We start from the raw sequence: 21,433 nt of genomic DNA, 5'->3' as shown, positions 1-21,433 counted from the left end.
CGCGAAAGCATCGATGCAAGACCCTAAACACCTAAGGATAAATAGTACCGCTCGCCATCAACAAGGCTTCAAAGCACGAGCAAGACAAGGATAACGAATAAACTTACGCTGCCTAGATCGCTAGATGCGATCTAGGAAGCATGGTGCTTACCCGGGAGAAACCCTCGAAGAGAAGGGGTGGCGATGCGCCGTATTTTGTGTTTGTTTGAACGATGATTGTCCTCCTTTTCCGATAACCCTAGATACATATTTATAGTCCAAGGGACTTTCTAATTGAGGCGTGCACCTAACCGTGCACGGGCCAGACTCTATCTCTTAATTCTAAATTACAATACGATCTAATATGTTACAGATACATGGGCAATTAAGCCCGAACTCTCAGCGCAAGGCCGCTTCAAAGATGCTTCATGTGTACGTCCTTCAAGCCCATCTTCACTTACGGCCCATCTCCTGATTTGGCCAAAATCGGGTGGTAACAAGCTGTGAGAGCGTGGGCCGAGGACGGGAGGTGTGGGAGTCTGGGAGAGGAGACAACGAGGCATGGCCATGGTGACGTGAGTGAGGAGGCGGCGCTGGTAGCCTGGTACCAGAACGAACTGGGGAAGGGGATAGGGTGTGGAGACGTGAGGAAGAAATAGAGCGACCTGTCCCGGCTCTTCTTTAATTTCTTTTTTCTTGCCGGTTTGCCCTGTTGTCTGAGACGAGTATGCAGCCTCCGCCCCTGTCTACACATTCTCTCAAATCAATTATGTTTTGACTGTTTTCAGATTTGCAAATATTCATCTCTTACAATGTGTATTAATTATTGTAGATCATGGACGGAACTGAGACAGATACTACAAATGCTTTGAAAGAACCTATCGATATACGTTCAGATACAATGTTGGTGGAAGAGACGAGTTTTACCGAATCAACCAAGGTGATTTTGATTATATTTTTCTGAACCCATGTTCCTAGATAAAAAGATCTTTATAATTAATTTCGTTTTTGCAGGTCATGGACAATATAAAAATGGATGTCGATGTTTTAAAAGAAGCCATCACTAAAGGCCTCGAGGCTACCTTGATGGAAGAGACCCTAGACTCACCGACTCTTACAAATCCAAAGGAGTCATGTCATAATAAACCAAAAAAATAAAACACAAACGTTATCCCAAAAGGTACTTAGTTCCGCCCTTTCCTTTTTGCTATATTACTTTTTTATGTCATTAATGTGGCACACTTATATATCTTGCCAGACTATGTCTGCACCGCAGAAGATTTTACCGTCATTAAATCAATAATGTCTGCACCTAAAAATACCAACTTTGTGGAGATCGGTGATGCATCGCTATCTAATGACCATTTAAAGTGTCTTACATGTGATGACGGATTTCTGCCTGATGATGTAAGTCAACAAGAAATCACTATTTACACAATTTGTGTCTATTTTTAATTAAAATGTATTTTACGTGTTCAATTGTAGGTGATAAATGCCTACATGTATTGCATGCATGCATGTGATCATCTGCTTAATAGAGCCGACGATAAGGTATATATGGATAAAACATACGTTTCCAATATGCTAAAGAAAGACGTGAAAATATATCGCCATATCGTAGAGCAGACATATATTTATCTAAAGCATGACATGGTCAGGAACTAAATCCCTACCTATGCATCTCATTTATTATATTTTTAACATGTGTATACCTACTTATGTAATATTTTATTTTAGATCTTCCTACCGATAAATATCAGTAAGACCCACTGGTATTTAGCGGTCATCAATGCGAAGAAACGCTTGATACAAGTATTAGACTCACTTGGTCCTGGAATGGGTAGAAGTGACCTCACGTTTATGGTAAGTTATTTGATCATGATCTCCTCTTGATATTTTTCTTTTGCCTCGGTGTCTAATATCTTTTTCCCTCATATAACAGCTCCGAGGACTTGAGAAGCACTTAAAGACTTCATCCCAAAGAAGGGGATTTGACAAAGGTGAAAAGTGGCACGATCTTGATGTCACGACGTGGCCAATAGTAGAGCATATCCGAAAACCACTGCAGACTGATGGGTATGTTGAATCTCTTCAACTTTCGAATGTGAAAATTACGGTGATACAAAAGTAGTGTATTTAAAGGTGTGTTCGGATAGTAGTTAAATTTGACGTTACCATTGAGTAACGGCGCGTGGAGAAGGTCCACCACTTCTTTTTTGGCGTATCAGTTCTATGTCTCTTCTAGGTTGTCTGGTGCATGGTAGTTGAGATAGAAAATAAAATTAACTAAGCAGTTGAGCTACCATGAACCTATGCAAAAAAAAGTTATTAATCCTCTGATCAAGTAGGTCTGAAAACTCTAAATTTTTTATGCTGATTTGTCTAGATAGAATTCTACTATAACATTTGCTAATTTTGTAGCGCATCGTGCGGGTTGTTCATGTTAAATTTTATGGAATATTGGACAGGCGATAGGCTTTCAGACTGCATCACTCAGATATTATTTTTGTTTAGAGACCGTTAGTAGTATCTTGCATCTTAAATTATTAATTTGCTATATCAATGTTTCTTACTACTTTTTAGGAGGATATGAAAGCATTCTGAAGAAAATTAATTGCCATATTACATGATTCAGAGCTAAACAAAATAAGAGGCAGTCCGATATATAATCAATCTAAAGATCAAGAAAATGGATCCGACTCTGATATTACGGAATTGCCAAGTCAAGGTAAACAACACCAAGGAGATTTAGCAAAAGAAAATATCCAGCTTCCTATTTTTGCACCTTGTCCACCAAACCACATGAGTTTGTTGACGAGATATGCAAATACATCATGTCCATTGACGATGCAACCTGTTTGAAGTAAGCCTCATAAGATAATGATCAAGCGTCGGTGCATATTATTATCATATCATTATTTTTATCAATTATTTTGCAGAAAAGAATGGGTGCGAAGCTCCACACCTTATCCACTAGGATTAACTCTAAAGCAAATTCAGGACATACTTAGGATGGACCAGCCAGTGGACAAGGATTGTTTCAACATGGCTGTGCGCATAGTGGCATGTGATGAGATACCATTTTTGATAGAGCCTCCCGTGCACAACATGAACTTAAGATTTTGTGTAAGTTATTATAATCGCATATTTATTGTCACTGTTATGGTTCTAAACCTTTTTTTTCATCTCAGTCGGCGATACTCGATGGTAGAAAACATCCACTTTGGTGTGTTAAGCCAGATATTAAGGAGTTGGCAACATTTTTTCATAGCTGTCCTGGGATAGACCATAATATATCATCATGCAACATGGTAAGTTAGATCTCTTTTCCATTATTAACATAATTTATGTGTTTTAATGCTCACCACTTGCAGATTTTTTTGCCACACGCATTTCTTGGCAACTTCATCTTGTTCACCATCGACAAACATGAGTGTCGTGTATGTATTTTAGACCCATGTTCTGAACCTCTATTAGAAGAGAGGTACCAACTAAAATTACAAAGGTGTTCATTCTATCTAAATGACGCTCTTGAGATAGCGCAACCTGGCTGGAATTCCGATATTTATTTCTGGCCACGTAAATATCCTCTCAATATCCCAATACCAACAAGCCCCGACAGGTGAACTTTCTCAGGTTATCTTTACAAGCAGCTTTTTTTATCGCCATTCTAATGACCAAGATAATGATATATTCCATTTATTTACAGAAAATTGTCTGGATACTTAGTATTCAGTTTTATGCTTTTATGGGATGGTAAAATATTTGTTCATCCAGTTTGCAGCGTGAGTACTCTATGTTCACAATCTTATATTTTTGGTGGGAAGAAAACTTCATGTTAACATGATAGACTAATTGTGCAGGATGGTTACGAGCTAAGGAAAAAGTTTCTGATACACATACTCAAGTATCAGGCTAATGAAGTTGAAGACAACATTTCTGAGATCGTGCGAGAATACCATAGACGTGTCAACGGACCATGGCTTTAATAAATAGTGTATTCAATCATTTCTTTTCTACAAAATGAATTGTGTGAAGTGGATCTTTAAATATTTTATGTATTATATATTTATTTTATATACTTTAATATTTGCATGCATTATTTACACGCTTATGCATTTGACACTACATTAAATGTCCGTGGCGAAGCACGGGCATTCTACTAGTTTCCATGTAGATTTCTGGGAAACAAATTTTTACAGATCATGGGTGCAATCTGCACAGTAACTTTCTAACTATCTCTGGAAGTAAAACTATGAAGAAAGCTACAATTTCTCCATCCCGTAGGTATCTTCAGCACCACTGGACACCTTTTTTCTCCTCTCCGTTATCATCTCGGTGTATGCCTGAAAAATCACAGGGTCAGTTCGTTCATGACACAAAGTTTGCAATCCCGAAGTACAAAATATTATGGGGATAATACTATGATATGTTCAGATCAAAGAATCCATCTGGAAGGAAGAACTGGCTGATGCAAGCACAATGGGTTGATCATAACTCATCAGCCGAAAGCTTGTAAACTCTTTGTGTTTTAGTAACTTCTAATACAATCAGAACTTTTCCAACTGTTCTGTTCAAAAGGAATTGCCTGATGCTTATACATTAAAACTGATGATCTGCAGTTGATAATCCTATCTGTTCTAACACTACAGAAGAAGATTTTAGGGACCAGTCAGTTAAGCAGTAAATGCTGCCTAGACTTTGCAGGTACAGGCAGGCATAAATCAATCGCTTGGGTCTGGTTTACAGTAACACCATACCTATCTCAGTTCAATATCAGGTTCATTTCGAGGTACTAGGAATTGAACTTGACTAAGTCTTAACTACAATAGCCTAGAAGTTATTAGATCAACAACTGGCATTCCTTATGCTGAACATATTACTACCTATTAGATTAAGAAGACTGACATTCCTTATGCTGAACATAATGGAAAAAGTTGCATCTGGTATTAGTTAGTAATTTCAGGGATGTACAATCAGGTAGAAATTCAAGTGTGGCATATGCAGTTTACCATCTGCTAAGGCTGATTCTCCATAGAATAGATTTAAGAATTAAAAATATGGTAAAGCGCTTACTGTAATGAGGAGACTAAGAGTTAACTACGTAAGTCCATAAACTCGCAAGAGCCAATTTAATATCAAATGAATGTGTTCTTTCCGTCTTCCATGATTAATGGTCTTGATATTTTTATAATCATGAACAAATTAACTGAAGCCTGTGACACAATTCACACCCCTTAGAAAACCAAACCTCTCAAAAATTATTTCAATAACATAAATAACATGAAGAAAGGGTTAGAAAACTAATGCACAAACCTTAGGATAGGAGTAAAGAAATATGTACCACCATGCACATATTACAAAAGAAACGCCTCCAGTAATCACAGCAGAGTGGATGAGCCCCCAGCTACCGGCAACCGCAATAGCTCCGGTTAGTAAGATTGTCCAAGGCTGACACCTGAAATAGACAAAATTCAGTAGTCAGTATGTGTCGAAATGAGAAACTGAATCATACGAGCAAATTAAACAAGATAATGTTACAGTCACAGAGATTAAAAATCTGTAAATGTTCAACAACGGATAATAAAACAAGAAATGGTGAAATCTGAATTGTCTAACTATCTTATATAACTCTGACAAAAGGAAACTATCTCATAGTCATATATTAACTTTTACATGCTGAATATTGATGAGGAGTTATTTGTTTACCATCTAGGACAAAGCAAGGGCTGATCGCCTAATGGGTACATGTCAACCGTGGATATATTAAAACTACGTTTAGCACTGGCGGGCTGTGATAATCCTGCTTGGTTAAACCCAATTTACATGGTTTGCCGCTTGGTACATCGAAACACGTTTACATGTTTTTCTTTTGGTCTTTTCGTATAATCTGCAAAAGAGAGTCTAGAATTGTGGCTTGGCTAACGGAAAAGATAAGCGATATGTCGAACCTGTGACGGGCTGGTGCTATTCATTTGGTATTTTAGGAGTTATATCATCCAATAAGGATACTTTTAGCATTGCACTGGATTGTGATAATCCTATTTGGCTGAACAGATTTGACATGTTTTGTCACTTGGTTCGTCGAATCACGTTTACATGCTTTGCCATTTGGTCCTTTTCGTATAAACTGTAAAAGAGAGTCTACAACTCTGGCTTCGCTAACGAAATCAGAAGAGATATATCAATCCTGGTGTTATCCATTCGATAGTAGTTAGTTGGATTACAATCTGATCTGTCGAAGTGTCAAACGTGAATGCCAACTTTTGAACAGCTACTGTGCATCATCTTGCTAAATAAGTTCAGGCATTACAGTTTAGAAACCGTAGATTCAGCCTAAATCAGTACTACAATTCAGTGTTGCCATTTCTTGTTTACAGCAAACAAACAGTATAAAATTTGGACAGGGGTTAGAGCATAGCTCGTTCCAAATTCAGTGTTGTTGAACTGTAGTAACTAGATTGCAGTACACAATAATAATGGCAAGAAATTAGAGATGTTCCTCTGAATACAGGCAGCAACAGGTTGAATTTCGCGTCACAGTTCTCTTAAATTCCCCGTCCGTACCCCAGTTGTTTTTCTCAGCTCCAACCGCTCGGTCTGAACGGCATGGGACGAGCAAGAAAGGAAACCAAGAAGAAGCCATACCACGCAGGCTTGGTGTCCCAGACGGAGTCGTACTCGAGGGACAGGTAGTTGAGGTACCCGTCCATGTCGTCCACCACGCCATCCTCCCGGAAGAACTCCGCTCCGCCGTCCTTGCCGCTCTTCTCCCCGCCGACCCGCGCCACGCCGGAGAGCCGCCGACGCCGCCCGCCCTCGAGCTGGAGCTGCGGCCATGAGGAACAGCGGGTGGGGGACAGCAGCGGCGTCGCCAGGAACCCGGGCGGGCGCGGGGAGTGGGATAGACCGCGGCCCGAGCAGGACGGCGGGGTGGAGGGGAGCAGGCAGAGCGCGCCCATTTCTTCGTCTTCCGCTCACTGACGTGCTTCCGCCTCCTGCTACTCCGGCTATCGGTTAGCTATGACCAGACAGTGTTTTACACTTTTTTTTTTCTTCGCAAATAATTTGCTCCACATCATTTTTTTGTGAGGGGACGTGATCGTTAGAAGTGAGGGCTTACAGAGATCATAGGGCCTCATCGGGACAGGCTTCTAGCAATTTGGCCCATATAAGTGAGCCAAGTTGCAGAGTCTGGTAACTTATTAGCCCATTACAATACCCCACTTCCAGGCGATCGGTCTGGGCCGGGAAAACCTATTTGCCGCCCAATGCCTGCACGATTCGTGCACGCCCACGCGCCGTTGCTCGGTGGGCCGGCCAATCACAGGATGTGGTCTTTCGTCCTTTTGCATTTTCTACCAGGAAAACCTGATGAAAAGATTTAAAAAAAAAACACCACCGGAACTAGAAGAAGACTGCAGGAAAGCCGGTATACGTTTTCAGTAATGGGCAGGTCCCATCCAAATTTAGGGTTTTTTTTTCATGTGGGAGACGTCCGATGTCACAGAAACATGACTCCCATGAGCTAATAGGAGGACTCCAAGAGGCACTCCTTAATCAACCGCGCAGTACAAATTAAAGGTCGCTTTGGGCCCTAGTTGATAGCATGTTTCCATGAACGAGGACCCGATGCCGAAGCAACTAATGTTCGCCATGGGGGGGCAAATGGGCTAAAAAGGCCAACACAAGTCTATTTTTTCCAAATATGGGGGGCAAATGTCCCTTTTATTAGTACTTCCTTTTTTAAAAGCCCATGGGCGGGGGGAGGGCGGCGCCCCCCTGACTTTGCCATAGCTACGCCACTGCTTTGTGGGCTATAAGCTATGCTCGCCGGAAGATTGTCCACGAGGAGGAGTTTCAAAGCCCGCTAACAACACATTTGTTCATTCAAAGCTACCTTTGGGATATCACGATATTGGTAACTGCTCTGGCGGGATGCCAAGGGTTCTGTACCACAATGACATCCCGAACTTATCGATGGTACATATGGCTGGGCTAAAGCTATGTAGATAGAATGCACCGAGAATTTACCGCTAACATATATGGATGGACTAAAGCTTTGTATATAAAATCCACATAGAATTTATCGCTCTTCAATTCCATCGAAACTCATCAGCCCTATGCATCAAATGGACCAAAGCCAGATGTTGTAGCAACACATTCCAAGATGCAAGCCTAGGACCAACGAGATCTCTTCTATCCGTCACATTTGGTGGGGAAGATTTCATCACCTAAGCGAGTGCATCGATTTTGTGGCTCATAATATTAAACATAACTAGATATTGTTCCCGAAGTGTGGCGTCACCTAGCTATTTATCCTTCCACAACCTTATTTCTGAGCAATCAACAATATGGGAACAAGAATTTATTCATCGCCATTAGGCCAGCCCAAACAAGCGAGTCACCTGATTTCCTATAAACCTGAGACAATGCACATGAGCCAACCTACTTTCTTCTTGGATGAGTTTGCCACACATCATCTTCAGTAAGAAACATTATGAAATCTAACAAGGTTGGGATGAGCATGGCATTACAATTCTGAGTTCTTTTTTTACTTCTGCCTATTTATAATCCCGCAAACAAAAGAGTATCATGGTGTAATATGGTTATTTTAATATTCATCGTTATTTTATGGTGCCCTTCCATTGTGCATGAGTATCATGGTGTAATATCGTTGTTTTTCCCGCAAACTAAACTATTATGTGGCGCCCTTCCATTGTGCAGGAGTATCATGGTGTAAATGGTTATTTTAATATTCATCGTTACGATTCCCATGCCTCAAAACTGTTACTCAAAGGGAACTTGAAGCCTCCATGTCGGAGCCTCTAGCTTCTGCATCGTTTAATAGACAAAGGAACATCATTTTGACAAGAAACAGTAGCAGTATGTAGATGCTATGTATCAAATTGTCCCTTTAGTATTTCTCATTCTGTTCTAGTTAAGACTTTGTTGAAATGAACTACTGGTTCCTGATAGTGGAATACTGGAATTGGAGAAGAAACTATCTTTTGACATATAAATAATAAAAAATCTAAAATCACATAGATTCTTTGAGATACATGAATTTTGGACAACGGTATCCTAGCTGTAGCTAGCTCACACCAACTTTTCCTTTTCTATTTTTTTGTATCATGTATTTGAGTCGCGGTACTTATGCTCTGTTCATCCATTCAAGGAGACCACTAGTGTGTGGCATTGGTGAAAGAAAGCGCGCTACTCTACTTTTTTTGTCACTAGTGGAGAAAAGGCCTGTTGTCGCGGCCATTAGAGGCTTTTGTCCTGGCCGGCCACCCGAGACAAGGGAGGCGGGACAAAAGGCTCAGCCTTTTATCCCGGCTCGGTTACCAGTCAGGATATAAAGTTCATCACGTGGCTGTGATGCAGGTGTTTGGGCTGGAGGATCTTATGTCCCTTCTCGTAACCAAAACCGGGACAAAAGGTTCTTTTTTCTTTTTTTCATTTATCTTTTTTCATTTTCATTATCTTTTTCGTTTTTCTTTTTTTCTTTTTTCTTTACTCTCTCACTTGTACCATTGTTAACACTAATTACACATAATTTATACTTAAATTCTAGACTAGGTCACTTTCCGGTCGGTCACCCATCCTCATACTACTCTACCCTCAGCACGCTTAACTTCTCGGTTCTTTCCTGCCATGCTCCCACGAATGTGGTTGTACCTTATTATCCATACTACCATACGATAATAATATAGCATTCTAATGTAAGAAATTTGAATATCTTTCAATCTTTAAACCGCAAGTGGACAAATAACATATGCATAACTATAAGAAAAGTGTGAGGAATTTGAATATGGAATGATTTTATTTTTATTTATTTATTAATATTATTATCAAATAATATATGCATTATTCATATAATATTGCCAAATAATTAATATATTTCAATCTTTCAACCGTAAGTGGACAAATAAAATATGCATAACTATTAGAAAAGTGTGAGGAATTTGAATATGGAATATTTTTATTTTTATTTATTTATTAATATTATTATCAAATAATATTTGTATTATTCATATAATATTGCCAAATAATTAATATCTTTCAATCTTTAAACCGCAAGTGGACAAATAAAATATGCATAACTATTAGAAAAGTGTGAGGAATTTGAATATGGAATAGTTTAATTTTTATTCATTTATTAATATTATTATCAAATAATATATGCATTATTCATATAATATTGCCAAATAAATAATATCTTTCAATCTTTAATCCTCAAGTGGAGAAATAAAATATGCATAACTATTAAAAAAGTGTGAGGAATTTGAATATGGAATAATTTAATTTTTATTCATTTATTAATATTATTATCTAATAATATATGCATTATTCATATAATAATGCCAAATAATTAATATCTTTCAATCTTTAAATCGCAAGTGGACAAATAAAATATTCATAACTATTAGAAAAGTGTGAGGAATTTGAATATGGAATAATTTAATTTTTATTCATTTATTAATATTATTATCAAATAATATATTCATTATTCATGTAATATTGCCAAATTATTAATATCTTTCAATCTTTAAACCGGAAGTGGACAAATAAAATATGCATAACTATTAAAAAAGTGTGAGGAATTTGAATATGGAATAATTTTAAACCGCAAGTTTGAAATTGCTCGGTTATGCCCGCAGTACTGTATGTGAGGAATTTAAATAACAATATAATAGAAAGATTTAATATATTAATCGCGACGATTCATATGTTCATACATAGAAGGCACACAATACCACAAACCACACCACCATCCATCTACTCATAAATGTTAAGTCCGAGGCGATCCATATGGCAATTGTAGCCAAGTGCCCGAAAATGCCTCCTACCCAGCTCGAAGCCGAGGCGACCGTCGAGAGCGGCATACTGCACTTGCTTATGGCTCAAGGGAAAATCGCCCCATCCAAAAAATCAGTGCCTCTTCTTCTAATTCCTTGGCGGTCTTCGGTGGCTTGTTCTTCTTATAATTAAACTTCTTCTTCTGCTCGAGACCCGTCCCAATATAATGATTTGGCAAATCATACAAACTCGAAGTCTGCTTTCTTGGGATGGGGTTCCGGAGGATTTTGCTGGAGGTTGATCGTAGACGAAATAATAATTCTGTGGGTCTGCAACATATCCACATCATTGTGGATTGCCGCGCCAGAATTTGATGTTCTTGTCCACAAGGAAATCGATGAGCAATTGTGGCACTTCATCGACATGCACAATATGGAAGACCAGAGTGTGTTGCGCGACGGAGAGTTGCAGGACGGCGGCGCGTTGGTTACCCTTGCGAGGGTCGGTGAACTCGCAGTCCAAACCCACGACCTTCAAACACAGAAAAAAAATTGCCATTGGATTTTTGGATGCTTTATGATATCTCTAAAAAAATTAAGCTACATATCATCTTTGATAAAACAAAAGCCATAGAAAACTAACCTTGATTTCCGCGGCGTCGAGAAAATCCCTCTTGATGGCGCGGATCCACCTCTCCACCCTGTTCGCATGGAGGGTGTACGTGATCTTGAAATTCATCTTCTCCATGACATCGTAGTAGACTTCAGATCGAGGGAAGTCAAGGGCGCGCGTGAGCTTGACCATTTCGGGTTCCATGAGGGCCGGCCGGGGCTAATGGTGCAGTTTTTTTTGGCTATGGAGATCTGAGAAAGAACAAGGCATGTATATATAGGGGAGAGGGAGGGGAAAAGGCCGGTCATGGCACCGGCGGCGATCCATTTCAGCTTCTCTCTATTTCCGTGTGCCGAGACGATCGATTTCCACGCGGGAACTACGAACCGTCGAACCTTATGTCCCCACTCGTGTCTCCAGCCGGAACAAAAGGGCTGCCAGAAGGACTTGAAAGGCCTCAGACCCATTTGTACCGGTTGGAGCGACAAAAGACCCCGTAGCTTCTCGATGATTTCGGGGCGACGTGGCCGGTCTATTTATCCCGGCTCCAGACTAGACCAGAAAAAATGGACTGGACGGAAGCCCAATTTGCTACTAGTGTGTTTTGTTTGTTTGAGATAGCTAATCAGTGTACTACACGATGAAAGCCCTAGTCTACTAGTATCAGCACACAACAAGATTTATAATTTCCCAAGTTGAACACACGAAGATTTTTTTTCGTAGCCGTGCGGTTGTGCCATACAAAGGAATTTACACGCCCTTATTCAAATCATACATGAGTACATAATGATGTGTCATTGTTGCCTCACAACCCTCACAGCTGAACCTGTAAGGGTGACAATCATAATTTTAGCATACTGTGTTCTGTAATGCAGTACTGTATTCAAGAAGTTCATTAGTATTATATTTGCGCTTGTAGGATTTGATAAAAATGTTAATATTTATGGCATGTACAGTTTTTTCCAAACAAATAAAGAAGCCATTTTCAAATATTATAGAGACAATATTAGTGTACATATAACTTTATAATACATTAAAAAAGATGTATTTGGTATTGTATGTATTCGTATTACCTGAGACGTGTGCTTCTAACATGACACTCATGTCAAGAAAAAGGTTTAATTTTATAAGCATCTCTTTAAACACTTGCATTCTACTTTCTTTAAGGGGTAGATTGGGGGTAGCAGAGTAAGAGCATGTCTAACAGGCCCCGTATTTTTTCGCCCCTTAAAACGCGAGTAGAGGGCCCTGTATCCAGTTTTCGCCGGCCAAAAACTCGGACGAGCTAGCAGACCCCGTATCCCTAAACGGTAAAAAAGCATATTCCAAGAATATGCCACATTAAATTTTTTTTTCTTTCCTCATCTTCCTTCTCTTCTTCTTCCACCTCTGGGCACTGCAGGCCATGGCCAAATCGCGTCTCCGTTCCGGCCGCCCCCGCCCCCGCACCGGCCGCCGGCCGCCCCTGCCCGCCATGGCCTGGCCGCCCTCGCCCGCCACGCCCCGCCACGGCACGGCCGCCTCGTCTCCCCGCTCCGGCCGCCCCGCGACGCCCGGCCCCGCCCGCCACGCTCGGACCCCGCTCCGGCCGCCCCGCGACGCCCCGGCCCCGCCCGGCTCCGGCCCCGCGACGCTCCGGCCGCCCCGCGACGCCCGGCCCCGCTCCGGCCGCCCGGAGCCTCCGGCCGCCCCCGCCGCCACGGCCGCTGCTGCTGCTCGTCGCGCCCTCCGGCTGCTGCGCTCGTCGCGCCATGCCATGCACCGGCCTCCGGCCGCCACGGCCCGTCACGCGACGCCGCCTCGGCCGCGACCGGCGCGATGAACAGTTGATTTCTCGAAAATTCAGCCCGCCACGACTAGGGGTTCGCCTCGTATTCGGCCTCCCACCCCGTACTTGTAAGGGGCGAGGAGCCGCCCGTACCCAAAGCTGTAAAAATTCGATACCGGGGGCGGATTTACGGGGTCTGCTAGACGGCCGGGTAGAGCTCTACCCCGTATATCGGCGGTTATTTTACGGGGTTGGGGCTTTTAAGGGGTCTGTTAGACCTGCTCTAACATTAGCCAGGGTTTCGCCACTCTTTTATACCCATCTTTTTTTTTGAGCAGGGATCGGGGTCTGGAAGGACCCCGAGAAGCTGCATTAACTTTCATGGGTGGCAGTACAAAATACATAGAGGATCCTAAAGGAAAAAAGAAATTACACTGCAGTCCTCACGTTTTACACCAGGAACCTAAATAGAAATATGGAAAATCAATCAGGTCCCTCTTCCCTACCACCACATCCATGAGTCCACCATCGGTCGTCTCCGCCATCACCGGAGATGTAGCCACTTGGGAAAGCAGATCCGTTGAGCGCCGACGAGAATCCCACATCACACGGCCTCCATCTTGGAGGTTGATTTGTTGCCTTAGACAACAACTGGAGGGGCCACTTCAACAGCCAAAGATCATGGCGGCCTGCCATGGCTACCATATAGAAGCTCCAACAAATTGCAGCACGAACTTCCGCTAGAGCCCTCGACCCTGTCACCTCGCTCCTCCTTCCGCCACCATGGTGACTAGGACTAGAAGAGGAAGCAAGGGAATGAGCTCCGCCAAGACCACCAGCCGATTTATTTAGCCAGTTTCGGTCAGATCCACTACTGAGCAGCGTCCACCATGAACAGCTGCCGGAGTAGAGCCACCACACTCCAACGTCGCTGGAAACCGCCGGAGCTGAACCGGTAAACGGCATCACGCCGAACTCCACGGAGGGTAAACAGGCATAAAGCCAAAACCAAATCCTACAACTACTCCTACCACTACTCTGTACAGGGACACATGCCGCATTCCTGTCACTTCGCCGGCCGGCAGCACCGTTAGGAAGGGAAAAGGAGCGAGTCGGGCTTGCTGATACAACTCTCAACGGGGCTTTTATACCCATCTCTATTGGACTTTATCACTTATCAGGCCAATATCGGCAACACTAGAAAAAGTTTGACAAGCTAGGATGGAAGATTGATCAACAACCTGTTCGAGGTGGGTCGAGTTTGAGAACATTTTCCAAGCCCGTCTCTGGTGGGTCAGTTCCGTGACAATTTTCAGCAATCGCCTTGCGTTGGCGGTTGTGGATACTGTTTTCCATAGTAGTGGACAATTTTCATAGTTTGGTGTGTTATTTTGTTTCTTGAGCTATGAGTCAAACTGGAATGTGAAGTTTTTTGGTAGATGATCGATGTGCCAATATTGTCAAAGATATTCAGAAATTTACATCAATGTTTACAATGTGTAATCGATCATTGAGTACAATAATACACCTAATGTGCCTAGTGCATACAGTTATGCTATCTCTCGTTTTCATCAACGCTGCAGGTGACAGCAGAAGTAATGGAAATTGGGCGTGTTGGTGTTCTGCTGGAGCTACAAACTTTATGCCATACTGTATAACGAGCCTCTTACGGAAGCAATTTTCCGAGCACGCATCCTATCTATGGAAGCTGCGTAACTTCAAATGTCCTGATGCCCCTCACTCCCAACGAGCACGTACTCCAGCAACACAGATCCCATTTTAGCATTCAATCATCTAAGACAAAAGATCATCAGTAGCAGCAGCGTGTTTGAGCAAATATTCACGAACATTTTTGGTTCTTCATGGGCAGTAGGCTATTGAGTCGATCGTTTACTTGCTTGTCAATATGCATGCTTTTTTATAGCCAGTGATCGGTAACTATATAACTGCACTTTACTGGAGATGCGCAGAAGTGCATGTGCATTCAGTTCACCTCCCATCTGTTCATACACTGGGCACAACTTTAACATGGAATGTGATTTTCCAAACAAATATGAACAAAATAAATCTAAGATCTAAGTAGCACATATATGCTAGTTATTCACACGATGGTACAAGTCGGTGAACTTTTTCCTAGAGAGCATACATATGCCAGAAACTGCCACCACATGCTGACATTACTGTGCTCATTGCCAAATTCAAAATTTTAGAAGGATTTATCTCATAAACCGATTAGTCACCATTTTGACGGCTGAGTTCGTTTGGATGAGGGTTTCAAAATAAGATGACATGCTGTCATGTTTTGACGTTTTCCTTATTGGCACATTTGCCATGCTAGTCGTGAAGAATTCTCGTAATAAATATTGTACAGTTACGAGGTAATATATATTTTTACGCTTTTATTTTACATCGCAATAATTTTTCTAGAGCTACACAGTGACATCAACCCATAAAACTACCTTTTTAGACAACAAAAATATAGTAATACCAAGATGTTACTAATATGGCTCCAAGTTGTTCCTAGCTACAAATGGTTTTGTTTCCTAGAATTTATGAGGTTGTCCCATGTGATTGAAAGTTGTTCCTAACAACAAATGCTTTTGTTTCCCTCAATCCATAGGGTTGTTCCTTATGTGCCCACACGTTAGCAAGCAAGTGTGTCCCTCCATGAGCAAATCAAGAATTTTGCATGCAAAATATTTAAGACAAAAATCATATGCCGTGGGCACGCATGTGGCAGAAAAATGTAGCTATGCAGCTCAGTTTATATGAGCCATGTGCCAGGAAAAAACACTGGCTTAAATACCCGCGCGCGGTCGTGGTTGTCAACCAATCCTCGCTAGACAGCTACGGCGCCTTGTCCCTGAGTAAATGGACGCCCCCTTGAGTCCATTTCGCCGAAGATCACGTCCTGGGCCAAGAACCACACAGGGCCCATTAATATTTTCTAACTGACTCGTTGCGCTAGCGAGCAAGGCGCGTCGCGGGAGTTTTTTTTGAAATCATCATAATATATTAAAGCACGCAAGCCTCCTCATTAAAAACCTTCCAGTCCCCTTCAGTACCCTGGTAAGGAAAAGAGCGCGTCTAGAACTTGCGGCTACACAACAGAGTTCAGATTACATTGTAAAGAGGCTTACATCATTAGCTAATTCAGCTATTACAAAGTCAGGAGGTTCATCAATCCAAACCACTGATTGATACCCCTGCACATTAGCTGCTAGATTATGGGAAACTGTATTACTTTCTCTAGGACAATGACTGAAGATCACCTTCGCAAAACCCCTTGCCAGGAAAGCACATTCTTCATAGATCGCAGCAGCTGGGCTGGCCGAGTTACCATCTTGCTCCATAGTATTAATGACCTCCATACAATCACTATTAATCTCCAGTTTTGAGCAACCCATCTGACTCGCCAAAATCAGGCCATCCCTCAGGGCTCTAGCTTCAGCAGTTGGCGCATCACCAACGTGCTCAATTCCACAACAACTAGCTGCTATGAATCCCCCCTTCTCATCTCTCAATACTGCACCAGTTGCACCTGAAAGATATTCATGAGAAAACGCAGCGTCAATATTAAGTTTCACGAAGTCTTCCTTTGGTTTCTCCCATCCGTGTCGCTTAATACCAGCATCCTTCTTGAGGGCACGGAAATAATTTAGAGCAAGCACTGAATAGTTTGGGCAGATTGGGCTGGTTTCTGAACCTTTTCCTCATGGACAATTTTCCTTCTCTCCCACCAAAGGTACCGGAGAGGTCCTATTTAAGCAGCGCATCCTCTACCTAATCTATCGAGGTGGGACTGAAAAACGTTGTTGATCGCTGGGCAGTGGGCAGTGGGCCGCGCCTGAACAGCATGCTCTAGTCCACACGATCACGTCGCTGTCATGCATAGGTTCTGAGAGCAGGAATAGCGAATCAGCACACAATAAGTACTTGCCTGCTTATATGATCAAGACCAGTTTACTTTAGAAAACTTGCGCCCCGTCGCTAGCTTTAGAAAAATAGGAAGCAGATATTTGCATGTTATTAGGATTTAGATAGCAGGAAGTGCAAGCAAATATTTGATCAGATGTGAAAAAATACTCCTGAAAGATACTATTTTTTTGTAAAAGTATGTGGAAAAAATATTTTCGACTGAAAGAAATCAGTGATACAGACAGGTAAAACATATCATAGAGAACAATTATATTGGGATCGAGAAATAAATCTTTCAAAACAAAGGACCAACTTACTATACACTAGGGAACAACGGAAAATATAAAGGGAACAACAAAAATACACCCAGGAACATCTGCATTGTGAAACTAATTTTCTGAAACGAAAGGAACAAAAACTGTCAGAACAGAGGAACAACTGAATATACACTAGAGAACAACAAAGAACACAACATGTGTTATAAAAACGACAAGAAAATAACGAAGAACGATAAAAGATAACACAGCGGAGACACGAGATTTAACGTGGAAAACCCCTTTCAACACAGAAGGGAAAAAACCACGGGCGCCAGCCAGCAAAACTTCACTATATCGAGGAGTGTTTACAAATGTCGTGGGTTATCTTATAATCTGATAAACCCTAGCCGGCGGCTTACAAGATGTATATATAGGCGGTGCCAACGATCTGTATCGTACCGTGGGGGGCTGTCACCCCACGCACGCTCCTTCGCAGGCGTCCCTGCAGGGCACGACATATGGGCTAACTTCAGACTCCGCTACGCTTCGGCCCAAGCCTACCGTCGACGGGTCTCGCTCCGCTCGTCAGAAGTTAGCCTCCCTTTAGTATATGAATTTGGATCACAATACAACAAACTCCACTTTGAGACAAATTCCATCTTGTAGCATGAACTTCAACAATCTCATGAACAACAAAGAAAAAACACTTGCTGGCGCCAACAGCCACTTGGGCTAAACAGTTATACCAACCAAGCTCGAGCAAATCTCAAACTTGGAAACATGAACTGGCTTTGTCATCATATCAGCAGGATTATCATGAGTACTTATCTTGCATACCTTCAGTTTACCTTGAGCAACAATGTCGCTAACATAATGGTACTTGATATCAATGTGCTTTGTCCTCTCATGGAACATTTGATCTTTAGTAAGGTATATTGCACTTTGACTGTCAGAAAACAAGTTAATGCAAGAATCATCTCCACAAAGCTCAGCATACAAACCTTTCAACCAAACAAACTCTTTGCAAGCTTCATTAATTGCTATATATTCTGCTTCGGTTGTAGATTGAGCAACAACAGATTGTAACGTTGCCTTCCAACTCACAGCACATCCACCAACAGTGAACACATAACCTGTGAGGGATCTTCTCTTATCCAAATCGGCAGCAAAATCTGAATCCACATAGCCTAGGAGTCCCTCACCAGTCTTGCCAAACTTCAAGCAAACTTTGGATGTGCCACGAAGGTACCTAAAAATCCACTGAACAACTTTCCAATATTCTTTACCAGGATTAGACATGTATCGACTGACCAAACTCATAGCATATGACAAATCAGGGCGAGAACAGACCATGGCATACGTCAAGGAACCAACAGCACTAGAATATGGAACTCGTGACATGTACTCAATATCTCCATCAGTACTAGAACATTGCAATGCTGACAATTTAAAGTGAGGAGCAATTAGTGTACTAACAGACTTTGCATCATGCATATTAAAATGATGAAGAACTTTCTGAATGTAATTTTGCTGACTAAGAAATAACACACTAGATTTTCTTTCTCTTGTAATTTCCATACTTAGTATTTTCTTAGCACCACCAAGATCCTTCATCTCAAACTCGCTACTTAATTGTGACTTTAAAGTAGTTATCTCTTTATTTCTCTTGCCAGCAATCAACATATCATCAACATATAACAACAAGTATATTGGTGATCCATTAACAAACTTGATATAAACACAACTATCATACTGAGATCTCTTAAACTTATGTGCAATCATAAATGAATCAAACCTTTTATACCACTGTCTTGGAGACTGTTTCAAATCATAAAGGGACCACTTAAACTTGCAAACAAGATCCTCCTTCCCAGGCACAACAAAACCTTCAGATTGGTCCATGTATATCTCCTCCTCAAGCTCACCATGCAGAAAAACAGTCTTTACATCTAGCTGCTCAAGCTCAAGACCATGCATAGCCACAACACCAAAGAATGCACGAATGGAACTATGCTTCACAACCGGAAAGAATACATCATTATAATCAATACCAGGAATTTGGCTGAAACCTTTTGCTACTAACCTTGCCTTAAACCTCGGAGGCTCATTAGGAGACAAACCTTCCTTTCTTTTAAATATCCACTTACAGCGGACAACCTTGTTTTGTTTAGGCAAGGGCACAACATCCCATGTGTCATTCTTGTCAAGCGATTGCATCTCCTCTTGCATAGCAGAAATCCATTTCGCGCGGTCAACGGATGCAACGGCCTCAGTATATGTAGCAGGTTCAGTATCATGCTCCACCTGTTCAGCACAACTCAAAGCATGATGAACAAGATTACATTCTTCAATCAAACGAGGACGTGGACCTATGTTACGCCTCGGTCTATCAGCAGCAATGGAACTATTTGTTTGCTCCAAAACAGGTGGTGAGTGTTGAACAACAGTATTATCATTTTCAGCAACGTCATTTTCTTTCTCCTCCACGTGCTCCATTGATACGTCTCCGACGTATCGATAATTTCTTATGTTCCATGCCACATTATTGATGATATCTACATGTTTTATGCATACTTTATGTCATATTTATGCGTTTTCCGGAACTAACCTATTGACGAGATGCCGAAGGGCCGGTTCTCGTTTTCTGCTGTTTTTGGTTCCAGAAATCCTAGTAAGGAAATATTCTCGGAATCGGACGAAATCAAGACCCAGCATCCTATTTTTCCACGAAGCTTCCAGAACACCCGAGAGCCGCCAGAGGGGGGCCACAGGGGCCCCAGATGATAGGCCGGCGCGGCCCAGGCCCTGGCCGCGCCGCCTTACGGTGTCGTCGCCTCGTTGCCCCTCCGACTCCGCCTCTTCGCCTATATAAAGGTCCCTGACCTAAAACCTCGATACGAAAAAGCCACGGTACGAGAAACCTTCCAGAGCCGCCGCCATCGCGAAGCCAAGATCTGGGGGACAGGAGTCTCCGTTCCGGCACGCCGCCGGGACGGGGAAGTGCCCCGGAAGGCTCCTCCATCGACACCACCGCCATCTCCATCAACGCTGCTTGTCTCCCATGAGGAGGGAGTAGTTCTCCATCGAGGCTCGGGGCTGTACCGGTAGCTATGTGGTTCATCTCTCTCCTATGTGCTTCAATACAATAATCTCATGAGCTGCCTTACATGATTGAGATTCATATGATGATGCTTGTAATCTAGATGTTATTATGCTAGTCAAGTGGGTTTTACTTATGTGATCTCCGGAGACTCCTTGTCCCACGTGTGTAAAGGTGACGAGTGTGTGCACCGTGTGGGTCTCTTAGGCTATATTTCACGGAATACTTACTCGCTTGTTATGAATGGCATAGTGAAGTGCTTATTTATATCTCTTTATGATTGCAATGTGTTTTGTATCACAATTTATCTATGTGCTACTCTAGTGAAGTTATTAAAGTAGTTTTATTCCTCCTGCACGGTGTAATGGTGACAGTGTGTGCATCCGTGTTAGTACTTGGCGTATGCTATGATCGTGATCTCTTGTAGATTATGAAGTTAACTATTGCTATGATGGTATTGAGGTGATCTATTCCTCCTACATAGTGTGAAGGTGACAGTGTGCATGCTGTGTTAGTACTTGGTTTAGTCGTGTTGATATTTCATGCACTCTAAGGTTATTTAAATATGAACATTGAATTGTGGAGCTTGTTAACTCCGGCATTGAGGGTTCGTGTAATCCTACGCAATGTGTTCATCATCCAACAAAATAGTGTAGAGTATGCATTTATCTATTCTGTTATGTGATCAAAGTTGAGAGTGTCCACTAGTGAAAGTCTAATCCCTAGGCCTTGTTCCTAAATACTGCTATCGTTGCTTGTTTACTTGTTTCTTGCGTTACTATTGCTACCATATTACCACCATCAACTACACGCCAGACAAGCTATTTTCCGGCACCGTTACTACTGCTCATATTCATTCATACCACCTGTATTTCACTATCTCTTCGCCGAACTAGTGCACCTATTAGGTGTGTTGGGGACACAAGAGACTTCTTGCTTTGTGGTTGCGGGGTTGCATGAGAGGGATATCTTTGACCTCTTCCTCCCCGAGTTCGA

The 21,433-nt window shown here is 42.0% G+C and overlaps 1 protein-coding gene across 1 annotated transcript; it reads right to left on the bottom strand.

The window, feature by feature from the left end:
- Nucleotides 1-4,175: 4,175 nt before the first annotated feature.
- Nucleotides 4,176-7,016, bottom strand: LOC124700182. The gene is made up of 3 exons (XM_047232349.1): nt 6,628-7,016; nt 5,296-5,437; nt 4,176-4,325 (listed from the first exon to the last, which is right to left on the bottom strand). The coding sequence occupies exons 1-3, from the start codon at nt 6,939-6,941 to the stop codon at nt 4,245-4,247; spliced, it is 537 nt and encodes a 178-aa protein (XP_047088305.1). The 5' UTR covers nt 6,942-7,016; the 3' UTR covers nt 4,176-4,244.
- Between the last annotated feature and the right edge of the window lie 14,417 nt (nt 7,017-21,433).

This window comes from Lolium rigidum, chromosome 3 (assembly GCF_022539505.1).
Source record: "Lolium rigidum isolate FL_2022 chromosome 3, APGP_CSIRO_Lrig_0.1, whole genome shotgun sequence".
Classification (NCBI taxonomy): Eukaryota; Viridiplantae; Streptophyta; class Magnoliopsida; order Poales; family Poaceae; genus Lolium; species Lolium rigidum.
This window is presented reverse-complemented; position numbering and strand designations above follow the sequence as displayed.